Source organism: Temnothorax nylanderi, unplaced genomic scaffold (genome assembly GCF_030848795.1).
Source record: "Temnothorax nylanderi isolate EJ_2023f unplaced genomic scaffold, tnyl_v1.0 TNYL_tig0011_pilon, whole genome shotgun sequence".
In the NCBI taxonomy this organism is placed as follows: domain Eukaryota; kingdom Metazoa; phylum Arthropoda; class Insecta; order Hymenoptera; family Formicidae; genus Temnothorax; species Temnothorax nylanderi.
Window position 1 is genome coordinate 2185063 of NW_027249073.1, and position 15347 is coordinate 2200409.

The 15347-nt window shown below is 45.3% G+C and overlaps 1 protein-coding gene across 2 annotated transcripts; it reads right to left on the bottom strand.

The window, feature by feature from the left end:
- Positions 1-13: 13 nt before the first annotated feature.
- Dnah3 (dynein axonemal heavy chain 3) lies at positions 14-15282 on the bottom strand. Of its 2 annotated transcripts, XM_071697272.1 has the most exons (13): positions 14551-15282; positions 14209-14438; positions 13565-13834; positions 13064-13426; positions 12781-12991; positions 12446-12673; positions 8356-12180; positions 7840-8145; positions 2509-7551; positions 2273-2430; positions 1696-1901; positions 576-1138; positions 14-416 (listed from the first exon to the last, which is right to left on the bottom strand). In XM_071697272.1, exons 1-13 carry the CDS (start codon positions 15064-15066, stop codon positions 120-122), a joined length of 12216 nt encoding a protein of 4071 aa, XP_071553373.1. In that variant the 5' UTR covers positions 15067-15282; the 3' UTR covers positions 14-119. The 2 variants fall into 2 exon arrangements, with proteins under 2 accessions (XP_071553373.1, XP_071553374.1); XM_071697273.1 differs by lacking the exons at positions 13565-13834; positions 14209-14438; positions 14551-15282 and having other exon boundaries at positions 12781-12974; positions 13064-13232.
- Between the last annotated feature and the right edge of the window lie 65 nt (positions 15283-15347).

Below are 15347 nucleotides of genomic sequence, written 5' to 3' on the forward strand. Positions count from 1 at the left end.
TTTCCATTAAATATATCCTTCATCAGTTTTTCAATATATTGTCCATTGATACAACGAATCATCATATATAAATCTCTCTGATGATTCATACCTTATTGTTTTTATTAAACACACAAATATTAATCATCGAGTTGACACAGGGCAGCTACACCTCGATTAATCCAATGCGATTCGTCCAGATCCGTCGGGATTAGGATGTACAGTATAAAATTGGAAGAATGTCCTGTAGTAGCTAATACACCGCGTCTAGCACTCGTCTTGTACACTGGACAGTAATAAACGTCTCTTATGTCGAATTTAGCCTTTTCGCCAGGTTTTATCCATGTAATAGGTAACACGTCGAACATTATCTTAGGCTTAGATTCGTCTAACAATCTCGTCTCTCTGTTCCATCGAGCTCCTTCCAAAAAGAGACCCTGAGGAGAAAGAGGAGAATGAAGCTTGATTGATAATTTAAAAAAAACATAAATAAAAGCGACATCATCGCGATAAAATAATACCATAGAATTTTAATATAAAGTCGAACTTTAACTTTAGAACTATTATTTATTATACGTTAGTAAAACTCTGCGTACACTTATATAAACCCCGTAGGAAGGCGCAACGTTGACGCTCGTCTCGAAACGGGTGATCTCGAATTCGAAGTCCAGCTGGTCAATCGGTATCTTGTGCTTGCGAGCGTAATTCTGCAACACCGCCGTCAGAAACGACTGCGTGAAGAAGAAGCCGGATATCCAAAACACATTCGGTGCGTCGCGGTCGATCCAGTCTTGTAGAAACTGTAATCTCGCCAACAGATCGTTCACGTAACTGCCGAGTGGCTTCAGCGAGGGGTAAGATTTTCTGTCCCAAGCGAGCGGCACCTTGCCGATACTCATGCTAAGGTAGACATCCTCCAATTCCGGTGACATCAGTACCAGCCCTCTAATGGCTTTTCGTACATTGTCCAATGTTTCCTTAATGACCTCGGTGAGCTCATTGAATTTAAAGAGTTCCTGACGCAACACCGTGTTCATGCTGTTCATGTAGAGTACCGGATACTTGCTCGATACATATTCAATATCGAACGGTGGTCGCATCTTCGATAGAATCTCGCCGGCCAGAGCGAAAACTACCTCGTCTGTGTCTTTCTCGATACCTGATGAAAAAATTAGTGAACATTTTATTTTTACGCGAGCTATATCGTGACACGAGGAGACAGCAACGTTGCATCACTGCAAACAGATTTCAGGTCAACATTTTTATATATTGCTGTATTATATGGCAGCGTTACAATAAGATTGCGTAAAATATTTATAATATTATAATTTTGGATGAATTATTTCCGCTATGTTTTTATAACTCTCTTTCAGTAGTGTGTACAAAGCCTAAGCTAAATGCATTGAGCCACGTACCACTCGGAAATTAAAGTCATTTTCCATAAACAACGCTTAATGTCATAGCTAATTATATTTCTGTTTTATGCAGGTAATAGGCTTGTTCCTGGGAACTGCAACTAAATTCACAGGATCCATTAAAAAAAAAAAAGTCAAAAGTTGAGCCACGTAAAAACTGTATATTAATAAATTTAACGTAATATTGCTAATTGTAAGTTTAACAGCAACAATATTTTAATTGCAAAAAGCAATAAAGAGATTTCAGTGATTATGAAAGTCGATTTAAGGTTGAAAATAAAGAAGTATGTATATTACTCGCCTACTCCGCTGATCTGTGGCTGGGTTAAAAGCGCACCGGCCAACAGTTGCATCGCTTCTCGATTGTCCTTCGCTATGTTCGCATTCTCATGCAAGCCAAAAACTTCCGGCATTTGACTTATCGGTAAGCTGCGAATGTACTTCAGACATCCTTCATAATCGGTGTCCTCCGGCATGTGATAAATTCCGCTCGGGGAAAACGAGTACCTGCAAAGATTACAAATTATACAAGATATTAATAACGGAAAAATTAAAAGACTCAAGAACGTTTTTATTTGACAAATTTAGTAATTTTAAGAAAAATATGACCATGTTGAACGTTATCTTTTAAATAATTGAAAACAAAGTTTTTTAATATTTTTCTTACTTGTTGAAAGATTAAAATAAATTAAATAAAACAATACACTAGATTACAATGTTATTGAAATTATAATCTCTTTAGAAATGTAATGAATAATTTTCTTATTTATTTTTATTTAAACTTAAATTCTTTCGTTATGGGAAGATCGAAGACAAGAATACTTAGATTATACAGTCTAAGTTCAATTCTATATAGTCTTGAGAACGAGCAATATTACTTTGTATTTGTAATAACTTCAGGATTGTAAAAATTCTTCAGCAGCGAATTCAGCAAGCGTCTGTCTTTATCATCAGTTACCCTGCCTCCATAGTTGCATTCTCCTGTCAGATAAGTGAGCGCGTCGAACGGTACCTCGTCGTAATCATTTAAAAACAGCTAGATCAACAAGATAGCACAATTATAATAATCCCGTTTCATGACAATGTTCATGAAATTAATTTAAAAAAATGCTACCTGTAATTGCAAAATGCAGATACGCAAATCGGATTCATTGAACTCGTAAGGTATGTTCCAACCGAGTGGACCAAAATTTCGTCTCTCCTGCACCACCGCGTGGAAGAAGCACAGAGAGAACAACAATCTCCTCCATTCCACCACCTTCGTACACTCGCGGAAGAACTTGGGATCCGATATGGGATCGTTCAGATAACTCCGCAGCAGATTGTTCTTCAGTCCCTTCGGCGGCTCGTTTGTCATCTTGACGCTGTTCTGCAGGATGGTCACCGGAAATCCCTTGGACGGATAGCTAGTGAGCCATATACGGAAGTCGCGATGCGTGTTCTCGGGTACGATGATCTCGTCGCATATCCGGTCGAGCTCCTTCATCCACGACACGGCGAGATGGCAGTTCTGCAGGATGACCCACTCGCCGTTCTTGATACCGCGCTCAATCATGCCGGTCGCGATCGGACCCTGGCCTTGGCCCAGCGAGATCGTCATGAGATTCTTCTTCGAGATCCCGCGGTCCTCGGCGAACTTGATCAGTCCGGCCATCGGGTCCGATCCGGGTGAGAGCACGAAGATGAGAGGCGTGACGTTGCTCGAGTCGTCGTACGAACTCTGGAGATCAAAGGGCGGAGGTTCTACGAAAGGCGCGCCCATATGGTGGATGACAAACGCCTGAACGGCGGCGACTAGCTTGTCGGTCCTCACGCATCTCAGGATCACGAGTTTTTTCAAGCTCTCACCCTCGTGCTCGAACGGCGATGGGAAAGGATGCTCCTGCGGATTCGACAGATCGTAATATGCTTGCCACTGCGACACGTTGGACTGGAAGGACTCCCTCAGTTTTTCAAGACCCGGCAGGAGACTAGCTCTCACGATCTCTGACCAGGATTTGTCGGACAGCCATGAGGGATCAGGATTGGAATAAGGATTCTCGAGAGCTACTCCACCTGTCAACAAAAACACCCAGAGATCTTCTTCTAGTTTATGAGCGGCGCGTAGCAGACCGGCACAAAGGACCAGAGAGAATATCAGCTTGTCCTTCTCGAACAGGGAACGGCACACGTTTCTGTAGATGCTTGCCGTGAAGTACGAATTGAGACTCTTCATTCGCGCGTCCAGATCTACCGACTGCTCGCTGCTGGCTATCGCCATGACGTAGAGGTGCAGGAACCACGGTAGCGAATACTGGTACATAGGATCGATATTAGCTAACTCGGAGATACAGAAAAATAGAACCGCACCGTGCTTTGAGACGGGTTTATAACCGTTGCGAGCTTTGTCTATCTCCCCCGAGGTCTTCACTGCAATCTCCTGCTTTGCCTGAATGTCCTCCGACAGCATCTTCGAGGTCGAGAGTATCCTGATGGCGGTCTCATCCTCGAGTATGTTGCCTTCGGACGTCGTGAGAACCTCCAAGATTTTATCCTCGATCTCCTTCAAGATCCTCCTGTTATTCGCGCCCTCAACTATCAGCTGATTCTTCTTCTCCTCCAGCGTTGGTAGCTCCTTGGCCACGACTATGCCCAACAGCTGATCTTGCAGACCCTGAGGCGTGATCATAAAGTTCAGTAGAGTCACCTTTACCGCAATCTCAGGCAGATAATGCGGATTTCGCAAACGCGTGGTGATGTAGAATCGAAAGTCCGGGTTGTACTCCAGCACGGTCTCGCCGAACTTCATGTACAGCACTCCGCGCTGCTTGTACACGTTCTTCAGCAACACAGGCTCCAAGATCGCATCGATCTCCTCCATAATGTTCTCCAGCAGCACCGGCGATCCCAGCTGAATGCTCGCCTCCATCACCCTCGCGTAATTGGGATCCGTGAGCTTGATCACCGCTAGCTTGTTCGGCTTCTCCATGTTCTTCACCCATTTATTTGCCTGATTCTGCGGATCGATCATGAGCGGCCAACGATCGGCGTGCTTCACAATTATACCGTTCTCAATCGAGAAGTTGTCGGCCGGTAGTCCCTGGATTGTCCAGCCCCTGATTTCTACCGGCTCGCCCAGTATATCGATTAGATTAAATCTCGCGCCACATGGTATAGCCGCTTGCACGCAAGAAGCGTGCCACTGGTCAATCAGCTTGTTTCTGTATTCCACCGTGAACGCTCCCAGATAGGCCACCATTCCGGATGACAGTAAAACATCGCCGATCACGTTCCCCAGGCTGGCGCCCAGTTTATTGGCCGTCTCGCTCCACCTGCTCTTCTCGCCGCTCAGACCGCCCAACAGTTTCTCCGCCCTCTCCAACTTCTGCCTGCAATAGTCGATCTGATCCTCCAGGTTCTTCTTCTCGCGCATACATTCGGCGAACTCGTCGTTGAGCGACTGCAGCTTCTGCGTTACTTCCTGCAATAGGGCTCTCTTCTCGTTGAGCATCTCCATCTGCGTGGCCAGCGCGGCCTCCGCTTCCGCCAACATCGCCTTCTTCGGCGCCACGACCTTGATCACGCGATCGTACACCTCCATGGCGCGCACCCACTTGCAGAGACCCTCGCACGCAGTGGAGACCTTCTTTATCGCGTCCGGCTGGAAGCTCCGGTCGTTTATGAACTTCTCGCGAATACGCTTCATGTACGCGGGTGGTATATTATCCTTATCGAAATTCTTCAAGTTTTCTAAGAATTTCATATCGCCCAGCAATTTAATGGACGCGGGCCAGTAGTCGTCTATCATCTGGCCAGTCGTCGGATCCTGGACTCGATCTGGTTTTACACCCTTCAGCACGCAGACCGCCTCCATTACCAATCTAACGCCGGCCGGCGGACTCTTCATCGCCTTCACGATCGTGATGTCTGCCGGCTTCAGAGTATCCAATGCCGATAGGGCGGCTTCCAACGCTGGGGTAGCCTCTGCCAAATCGCTTTCGCAGTCATCCTTGATTGCTTGAGCCGCCGCAGCTGCTTCGTTCGCCAAGGCCTCATCAGCCGCCACGATCTCTTTCTTTGCCTCCACATTGACAGTATCCTGTTCGATACGGATCATTAGCTTGTCGCTCAACTGCGACTGCGCTAATAACTTCGGCTGTAATTGATGCAACTCGTTCTGCATGATCGTCACTTGGCCGGCGGCGAAGTCCAGCTTCTCCAGACCGGTCTCGTAGCGATTCTGCTGCACGGTGATCTGCTCGATTTTCTGTCCATACAATCTGTACAATGATTTGATTAGTTGCAGGAAACTTGTGGGCGTGACGTAGTACCGTCTACCGTAAGTCAAGTAATAATCCTCGCTCGACATAGAGACACTCGTGTGAAATTGTTTGCACATCTGCACGCATTTCTCTCGCAGTTCCGAGCCGATATCGAGATCTCTCAACGACATCCTGGCCACTTTCTCGAGGGCATCTTCGGGCCAGACTGTGTACCAGTCAATGGTGCAACAGTTGATGAGCGATGGAAACATCCTGAGACGATTCCGAAAAGTGTCGCCTATTGGCGACATCGTCAAAACTATGTGAAGGTTCTTTTTAATCCTTTCGATGAAAAGATTATAGAGCACCATCGGTGTCATTTCCACTTTCTTGCCGCCGCTCACATCTCGTGCGACGGTCATCATCTTCTCCAGTATCTCCGCCTTCTCGTCCATCGCATATAAGTTCGGCACGTCCGCGGTGTTCAGGATCATGTTGATATCCTCGATAAAGGATTCGTCCTTGATCTGATGATCGCCGAAGATGAAAACAGTGGGCTTGCCGTCACAACCAACGCGCAACAGTAAGTTCTTTAGGTCCTCTCGCCACTCAGCCGATCCATAGGTTCTCGTAATCTCGATCTGATGTATCTGATACTCGCACATGCTGGTCGCCAGTTTGGCGCAAGAATTGCGACCGGAACCGCCCACTCCGACGAGCAGGGAGTGACCGTTATCCTGCAACAATACTCGGGAAACGCGAGAGACATGCTCGATGGCGTAACGAAACAGCACCAGGTTCATCGGCGTCTGCGAAACCGCGTTATACTCGGCCAAATAGTAATCCATTTTCTCCTGAAGATTCTCCAGATCCGTCACTTCGTCGTACACCTTCGGATCGGCGTCGGGCTCGATGTAATTCCCGAAGAAGAGGTCGCGAATGTGAGAACTCCTAATCGCTTTCTCACCTGGCTTGAGCAAATTAGCGAGCACCTTGTCTAATGGCTGGCGCAGCTGATCGTAACACGTGTGTCGCACCATCCCGAACAGCGTCTCGCGATCGGTATCCTCTATCAGTCTGTCATGAAAAACTCGATACACCTCGTGAATCCACAATCTAATAAGCTTGTCGGGATCTTTCATTCTAGTAGCTGGCACTAAAAGCATGCCGCCGATAACCCGACTGAAGTCGCGCAAGTTGAACTTGTAATGGCTCCTCGACGGCGTCGGCAGGAAATTCTTGATGGCCTCGAGAAACACATTCAAGGTAGCGTTCACCACCATCTTACCTAGTCGCGAAATCTCTGGGGCGAAGCCCTTGGCGAAATGCCAGTCGAGGATCGACGAGAAGATCTTCGTCATAGTGGCTTCCTCGAAAGAATCGATACCGATCACGTGCATGTGACGAGTGAATCGCGGCGTCACGACATTGGAGCCGCCTCCAGGTGGTACCATAGCCGCGATCAGCAAGATATCTACTAGATACAGTATCGAGGTGTCCTTCGGATCGAACCAATAGCCATGATCTATCCACTGACGAAGCAATTCTATCGGCGGCTGGGCGCCGTAGATCTCCACCTGCGGCATGCTGAGGTCGTCCACGAATAGCACACACTTCTTCCCCATGGCGGGACCATAAACTCCTTTCCTCCTTCTGTCCAACTTCGACATGACCATCTCCTGCGTCTGCGGCGCGTTCGTACGCGCGCTGAAGTTTATAACATTCTCCAGGAATTTCTCCCGTGGTAACGAGACAAGGTAATTTAATACAATCGCGGACTTTCCGGTGCCCGTCGGACCCACGAATAAAAGCGGTACCGATTGGCGCATAAATTGTTTGATGAAAAAATGCTGTATGGACATCTCCGTTGTCTGGATGATCAACTCGCTGGCTTTTGCAGTTGCTGGTAAAGGTGTCTGAAACGCACGTATTCTACATGTCAATTATTTTCTTATTTTGCATTTCCAAATTACAGAATTTTAGATATTTTACTATTTTATTTTTTAATTAATTTTTTTTGTTAAAGTTAAATTGAAGATTTTATTTTTTTAAATTAATTATTTAATTTTTATTAATTCCTTCAATATTTAAAATTCATGAAAAATCCACGTACTTTCAAGTAAATTTCAAAAACATATAAGAGGAATGTTAATTTCCTTTTAAATTTTATCTCTCTTTCGATACATGATTGCTTTTCTTAATACCTGCTGCATGGTATCCATCCAAGATATCCAGCATCCGTTGTTCCTCTTGTCGTAAATCCAATCATACACTGTACCTCTATCAGGAAAGATTTGTTGCTTCGTCAATTTGAACACCTTCGGCTTAGGATACTCGTCGATATTGCCGAGTAATAGTTTTCGTAGGTATACGTCGAAGGTTTTTCTGCTGTCGCTCGTTAATGTTGGGCAAATGCCCCAAACTATGCTAAATAACAATACGCACTGAAGCCATACTGTGCTCACTTGCGTCTCCTCTGCCAACATCATGCTGAATACTCTTGTGAAAGACTATATTACACAAAAAGAGATGTTACATTGAAACGTTATGTTAAAATACATGAAAAATTGCACATACATTTAAAAACAATTTAAAAACTATTTAAAAACTATTTTAAGTTCGAAAGGTTCCTCTCTTTCTATCAAGTTTTATTTTAAATAGAATCACTTATTAAATTGAGTATAAGTTTAGCATTACATAGATTTTTCCACTATACTTACTAAGAACATATGTATCTCCGATGTGTCTATAAAAGTCTTACAATTATATCGGATAAAACGTAATATCGGCTCGGTCAACCATTCGATCAATTCGACAATGAGCTCGTACTGCTCGAACAACAATTTCTCCTTGAGATGCTTTTTATAAGATTCGAAGATCGGTTGCCAGCCCAACTGAGAGGGCTCCATATAAATCATGCCGCATCTGCTGACGGTGGCGGGCGAGGCGTACTGGAGGTCGGCTGGCTCGAAGAACATATTCATCCTGCCGGACATCTGTATGATCTCGCCGGACATCAGGCAGAGCTTCTTGTTGTCGTCCAGTACGGTGTTCATGCTCTCGATCCAGATCGCGTCTACCGGGCCATCGAACACGATCCATTTGCGTTCGATCGCGATGGACTGCGCGAACTCACGAAATGTGTTGGCCAGCACACCGTCGCTCCATTCGTGCGACACCGGATCGAAACTGCCGTACAGTTGACTCAGCGGGATGGCCTTGGGATTGATCACCCGGTAGACCGTGCGATACTCTCGCATCGTCGCTTTTCGTATACCCGACAAATCGCCCAGGGAGTCGGCCAGCGCCTGATATGCCTGAGTTTTCCCGCCCAGGGCCGTGCCGACGATCATAAGACCATGCCGTACGAGTAACATCTCGTAGATCTGCACGATCTTCTCTAGATACCAGTCGGTAGCTTGGAGATTCCGCTTCTGCAGATTCGTCCTCAGCAGATCCACCAGCTCGTCACGTTCCGGTTGAGGCAGGAGCACGTCCGGGAAGAGGTCCGTGTAGATGCCGTTAAAGAGAGAAACGTCCTGGGACAGAAATTTGGGCAGATTAACGTCCACGATGGCGCGGAGGACCAGGACCTGCTCGTCGCGCTTCGGATACTTGAGCTTCAGATTGCCGGCCGCTGTCAGCACGGTCTTGACCGCTCGCATCCCGTAATCGTAATGATTCTGAGAGCTCAATTGTTCGGAGCACAGCTTGTAGGTGTGAACTATCTTCTCTGCGAGATTCTTGGCGTCCGTGAAGCCGTATGAGTACAGGGTGATCTCGCCGATCATGGCGTAGTCCGGGACCATCATCGCCACCGTTCGGAACAGCACCTTCAGATTGTCCGGTAGCTCCTGCCGACCGGCGTAGCCTGGATTCATAGTTATGATGACGTTGCAGGTGGGATTCAGCTTTAACTCGGTGCCCTCGAACACAAATTTGTCAAGCTTCATGCTTATGGCCATCTGTATCGACAGAATCTGTTGCGCGATCACGGACAACACCTCCAGTTCGATCCTGTTGAACTCGTCGAAGCACGCCCAGGCTCCCGATTGCGCGATACCCTTGAAGAACTTGCCCATCGCCTTGTAATCGAGTCCCTCGGAACAGTTGAACACCACGCACTGCTTGGCCACGGCCTTCGCGAGATCTTTGGCCGTTTCCGTCTTGCCAGTACCCGCCGGTCCCTCCGGCGAACCACCTAGATTCAACTTCAGCGCCCCCATCAAGGTTCTGTAGCATCTATCCGTCAGCGGCGTTATTACCAGTCTGGACGTGTTGCCGAGATATTCAAAGGCATACATGATATTAGTCGTGACCATGGAGACGGTAATGCAGTCGTCCAGCCAGTAGTAACGAAGCTGCGCTATCCAGTTGAAGTCCGAGGGATTGTCGACCTGCTTATCAACCAGCAGCTTTACCACGTCTCGAGCGTGCACGTCTATCACTATTAGAGCGTTCAACGTTATTCTGGCGCCAGGTTCTAATTTGCCGCGTACGAGTGCCACGATATCCTCTATTTGATCGGTGCACTTGTGCAAGTAAGATGCCGTGGAACGTTCCTCGAAGGATTCGTACACCTCGCTAGTCCAATGTATCTGACTACTGCAGATGACGATCTGACCGGGCCACGAGAGTACCCATTCCTCCCGCATGGCATCGAAGTACGCTATTATGCTCTCCTCGGCGACGTCGCGTAGCGATGTGACCATGAGCTCTTCCACTTGGCACAACCACCTCTCGACCATACCCTTCGCATCGGCCGGATAAATCTTGCCGCTCAGAGGCACGTACTCCTCCTCGGCCGACAGCATGCCAATGATCTCCTCGTCTTTGGTGAAACGGAGCTTGCTGATACCCTCGAAGCACTTCCGCAGATGCGGCTGCACTCGCTGCGGATCCTTGGTCTCTGAAAGGATCTCCAAGAGTTCGTCGTTCGACAGGAAAAAGAATCGCGGGAAGAACAGACGCTTCTTCTCTAAGTAGTCGTTCAGACCCTTCTGGATCTCCTCGAGGAGCGAGTTGCAAAGCTTGAATTCCTGCAGCATGTTTGGCATCGCGGTAGCGTCGGTCACTCGTCTGTTATCATAGACATACAACATAATATTGCGCCAGATCTTGTCGATTCTACGGAAGTTCCTCGATTCGGTCGGCATCTGACGCATGATATCCTCGCTACTGAATATCGGCTCCAGATACATCCAAGTGGCCTGGCAGAGCAGCCATTGATCGATGATGTCCTGCATCATTATCAGTTTTTCCTCCCACAGCTGCATCTCCTCCTCGAATGCCTTCACGAACGGTGAACCGCGCATAGTCTGCGCTTTGAGAATGTGATCGTCTAACAACATCTGTATGTCGTCCACAGCGGACAATATAAACACTCCGGTCTCTCGATAAGGAGTCAATTCGAAGAATACTTCCTGCCATTCCTCTTTCATCTTCTGCAGGTTTCGCTGCAAAGTATACTCTTTTGTGGCCGCCGAAGCTATCTCTTCCAACTTGGCGATGTAAGCGGGTAAACCGTACTCGATCATTTCCGACAGATTGCTAGTGTCCGTCAGTACTATCGTCACATCGACACCCTTGCTGATCGCCTCCCAATGTCGGGCCTGCAGACCCGGTGTACAAATAGTCTGCAATACTGGAATAAACTGCCGGAACTTCTCAACTTTGCCGCGCACCATCTCGGCGACGCGCCTCGCGCCTGGCACCTCTGTCAGCATGCGTGACAGCTTGTACAGGGTTCGCCATGTATTTTCGGTCTCCTCGCGCACTTGCTCGGCATCCAGACCCACAAACGGTCCGTAAAACCATTTGTCGTAATTCCGATGGAATTCCAAAGCAGTATGCCAGAGTTTGTCGAAGGTGTCTACCGTGCTGGACATAGTCGGCAGCTCCACGTGTGGGCTCAGCTCCATGTCCAGCAGTCCCTCCTCCTCGTTGATTTCTTCGGCTTCTTTACGGATCTCGGTCATGGTTACGGAAATATGCTCAATTTCCTCCACAGCTTGTTCCATCTCTTCTATCGTAAGGACTGGCGGATCCTTCCGCTTAAATTGATCAATCGCCAGTTGTGTCGTAACTATCTTCTTCTCAAAAGCATCTCGTCTCGTACGAAGTACGGTCTCTAAAAAGTCCTTTCTCATGTTCAATCTATTACTCGCCAGTTCCATCACGACCTCCATTTCCTTCGGCCAGGTGATGGTGCGTGAGTTCAAATGGATGTCCTCGTCCGAGGGCGGCTGATGATCGAACAGGAACAATGTCAGCTCGATCGAACGAGCTAATCGTCTCCTCAGATTGAACATTGTCGTGTCGCGGCTCTCGCACAAGTAGTTGTACAGTTCGACGACCTGCTGCGTTGTTTCCGGCATCTTCGAAATGTTCTCCGCTATCTCATCGAAGATCGAACATAATTCGCGATTGTTGGCTCGTAATTCGTCCGCAAAGAAATCGCATATTCTACTTCGAAGCGCGTGCAGAATTTCTCTCATCGTATCGTTCACGGTACTGCAGTCGATCTCGATCATGTTCAGCGGGATCTATTATCGAAGAAATAACCAAATTATATAAATCATTATTAATTTCGGATATGCATTTATACAGTGTTATTAATTTTTTTCTGAGAACCTTGATTTGTTGATTTCAAATAATATTATATTGAATATATAAAAGGCATAAAAGGCAGATATTACATTAAATAAAAATGTTTTTAGATTAGATAATTTTCTAGTATTGATGTAAAAAATATTATTGATTTTCTTCCTGTGGAATTAACTATGATTTACATTTAATTATGTTACTTACTTTACATCGAAACATACAAATCTCTTTTCGCAGAGCGTCGTACGCCTTTATTTGTTGCTCAAACTCTCGCAACAGTGGTACTGGCTCGAGCTTAAAGAAATTGTCTAATTTTTTCTCCGCTACCCCGCTCGTAATATACAGCAAATTCTGGTAACACTTGAGATAATTATCGGGACCAAATGCATGTTTACCGATCACGTCTAAGACATCGCTGATGATGCTCAATACCTACCATAACGCGATAGAAGTATCATGCGATTAATTCATCGAATGTTTGGCATTCTCTCGTCAACTTTTTATTACAAATGTATTATATATATTATACATATAATTACCGTATCTTCAAATCGTGAAATGGGAAATAAATGACCTGCATCTTTCAATTCCGGAAAGAGAATGGTTTCGACCTTGGGTATCGTAGCGCCCACCGTGATGATCTTGTCGAAACATCGCGAGATCATAGTGTGCAACTTTAGGATGCTCGGTTTGCAGTGCAATTGTGTCGTGCGAAGTTCCGGTTCCACTTTTACTGTTATGAAAGGAGTTCTACAATGTAATTTCTACTGTATTCCAGTTCACCCTGTATATATGTATTAGAAAGGAATCGTCGAATCTTACTCGAGAAACATAAGATCCGTGTAATCTCCTTCGAACGCATTGCCAGCTTTGTATCGCACAAAGAAGTCTTTCACGTCTTCTAGCGTCTTCATTATCATGATTCGCAATTGTTTCGACAATAGGGAATTGACACTACGAAAGTACTTCTCGATTATCGCAGTGGACGCGTCGGGTTGCATCTCAAAGTACTGCGACCAGTCGTGTTTCTTCTCGAGAAAGATTTCCGCCACGTCGGCTAGCCATTCTTTAACGAGAAGATCGGTAGCAGCAACGCACAGAGCATCGAGTCTTGGTTCAATTTCCGCGGCCGGAACGGGAAGCGTGCCGAAATCTTGCATTTGAATTATTCTTACTTGACGATATCTAAAGTAGAGAAAACCGCTAGTTCATAACTCGATAATAAAAAAAAACGTATCTTATTTAAATTATTTCATTGTTAAGCATCGAAAAGAAAGATTAGATTCTCTTTTTTTTTCTGGCTTGCCTATCATACAATCTTACTTTGTAAACCATAAATCTCGGATGTCTCTCAGTATTTCATTCCCGATAAAAAGATTATGCCGCACCGAATGACTCGCCGTGACTTTGGACTGATGCCAGGGCACTGGCGCACGAACACATAAAACGGGGAATTCGACAGGGAACGTTTCGATAGATAAACGTTTCCGTTCGTCGGAATCCATCAGGATATAATCCACTATCGCGCTACGAAGGCTTCGCTTATAGTCATCAATTATTTCCGGTTCCAAACTTTTCATTATAACGTTAAAGCTGTAAGAAACGCACTTCTCTTTAACAAAAGCATCCTATAAACTTATCGTAATCGATAAAATGCGTCGCACATTTTAAAAGTAATTTTAAAATATATTAATATACTTGTCTATTTTACATGTTTAGTTTTATAAACATTCTCTTTAACATTCTTTAAAATATTCTTTTTTCTCTACTCCTTTATGATCCTTTATCATTCTTAACTTTTACTTTTTTAATTGTATTTTCACATTCCGGTAAAATTATGATGCTGTGAATATACTGAGGCAAATCAGGAAACTAAATAAAGTTTGTCAAAGTCGACACGCTGCAATGAGCAACGTTTAGACTGTTCCGAATAAATAGCATAAATAAATATAATAACGTATGCTTACTTTTCCCGTTCTTGTAATTTGCCAATGACACGATTCTTCGCTGCGTCGATGTTAACATAATCGTATGGTTGTAGGTGATGATCGCTTATGCAATGATCTCTAAGATAAACTACTTTAGCAATATCCTCAGGTTTTATTAACCGTTCCTGTTCCTTATCGATTATCGCCATTAACTCGGCTAATTGTTCTTCCACGGATTTTGGAATTTCCGCCTCGACATAACGTATCATCTATAATATACAATGCTATATTTTTATTATCCATTTGTCAATTCAATTAGAAAAAAATTCAAATTCTTTTATTTGAAGCACTTGTAAGTTTTACAAAAATGTCTCTCGTTACCTCCCGATCCAACTTTCGCTTTGTTATTCTCTCCTTGCGTAGAGATAACTCTTTTTTCATCAAGATTCTCGCACTCCGACTTTTCTTCCGCAACCACGTATCATCCGCCAGATCTTTCAGGCTCACTATATTTTCCGGCAAAGAGTCGCGTCTCTTCTCGGCTGCGATTCTTCGCTTAACTTCTTCATTATGTCGTTCGATGAAAACGCGAGGGGGACTCGCGAGAACTCCGTCGGCACCGAAAGGATGCCATCGTGCAGGCTTGACGTCGCGTTTGGTCATGGTCCTGATTCGATACGCGGGTATGCCGGGTGTGAAGATACTGCCTATACTGTCGGTAGGTTTCACATAGCTATGCCAGTGTTTGTACGGGACAGTTCTCGTCCACGAAGACTCCTGTATCAACTTTTGCTTCTCTACAAGCGCTTTCGACGTTCCTGGCGGCGGATAGTCCTTATGTTCCGCTATTGCATTTATCTTGCCCGAAGTTCCACGTATCTCCTTTCCTTCAGCCATTTCTGTCACTTAAGTTAACATATTGAAGATACAAAGGCACATTCTCTAATCGCAAATATCATTAGCAAGCCTAGCCAAAGAAAAAATGTCTTGTATCTTTATCATTATAATATCGTTCAAAATTGCTACTCTTAGAAAATGTATGGATAAGTTCTTGATAAGACTTGCTATTTTATTTACGAATATATAATTAACAGATCCAAACAGTTAAGTGACAAGTATCGACAAAAGTAATGTCTTATTTGCTACACGTCAACATGCTACACGTATGTATATCACGT

Coding starts and splice junctions, on each gene's coding strand:
- Dnah3 (XM_071697272.1), bottom strand. CDS start 15,066: ATGGCTGAAGGAAAGGAGATACGTGGAACTTCGGGCAAGATAAATGCA. Junction 12,992..13,063: donor ACGGATCTTATGTTTCTCGA/GTAAGATTCGAC, acceptor ATTACATTGTAG/AACTCCTTTCATAACAGTAA. Junction 12,674..12,780: donor TTTCACGATTTGAAGATACG/GTAATTATATGT, acceptor GCGTTATGGTAG/GTATTGAGCATCATCAGCGA.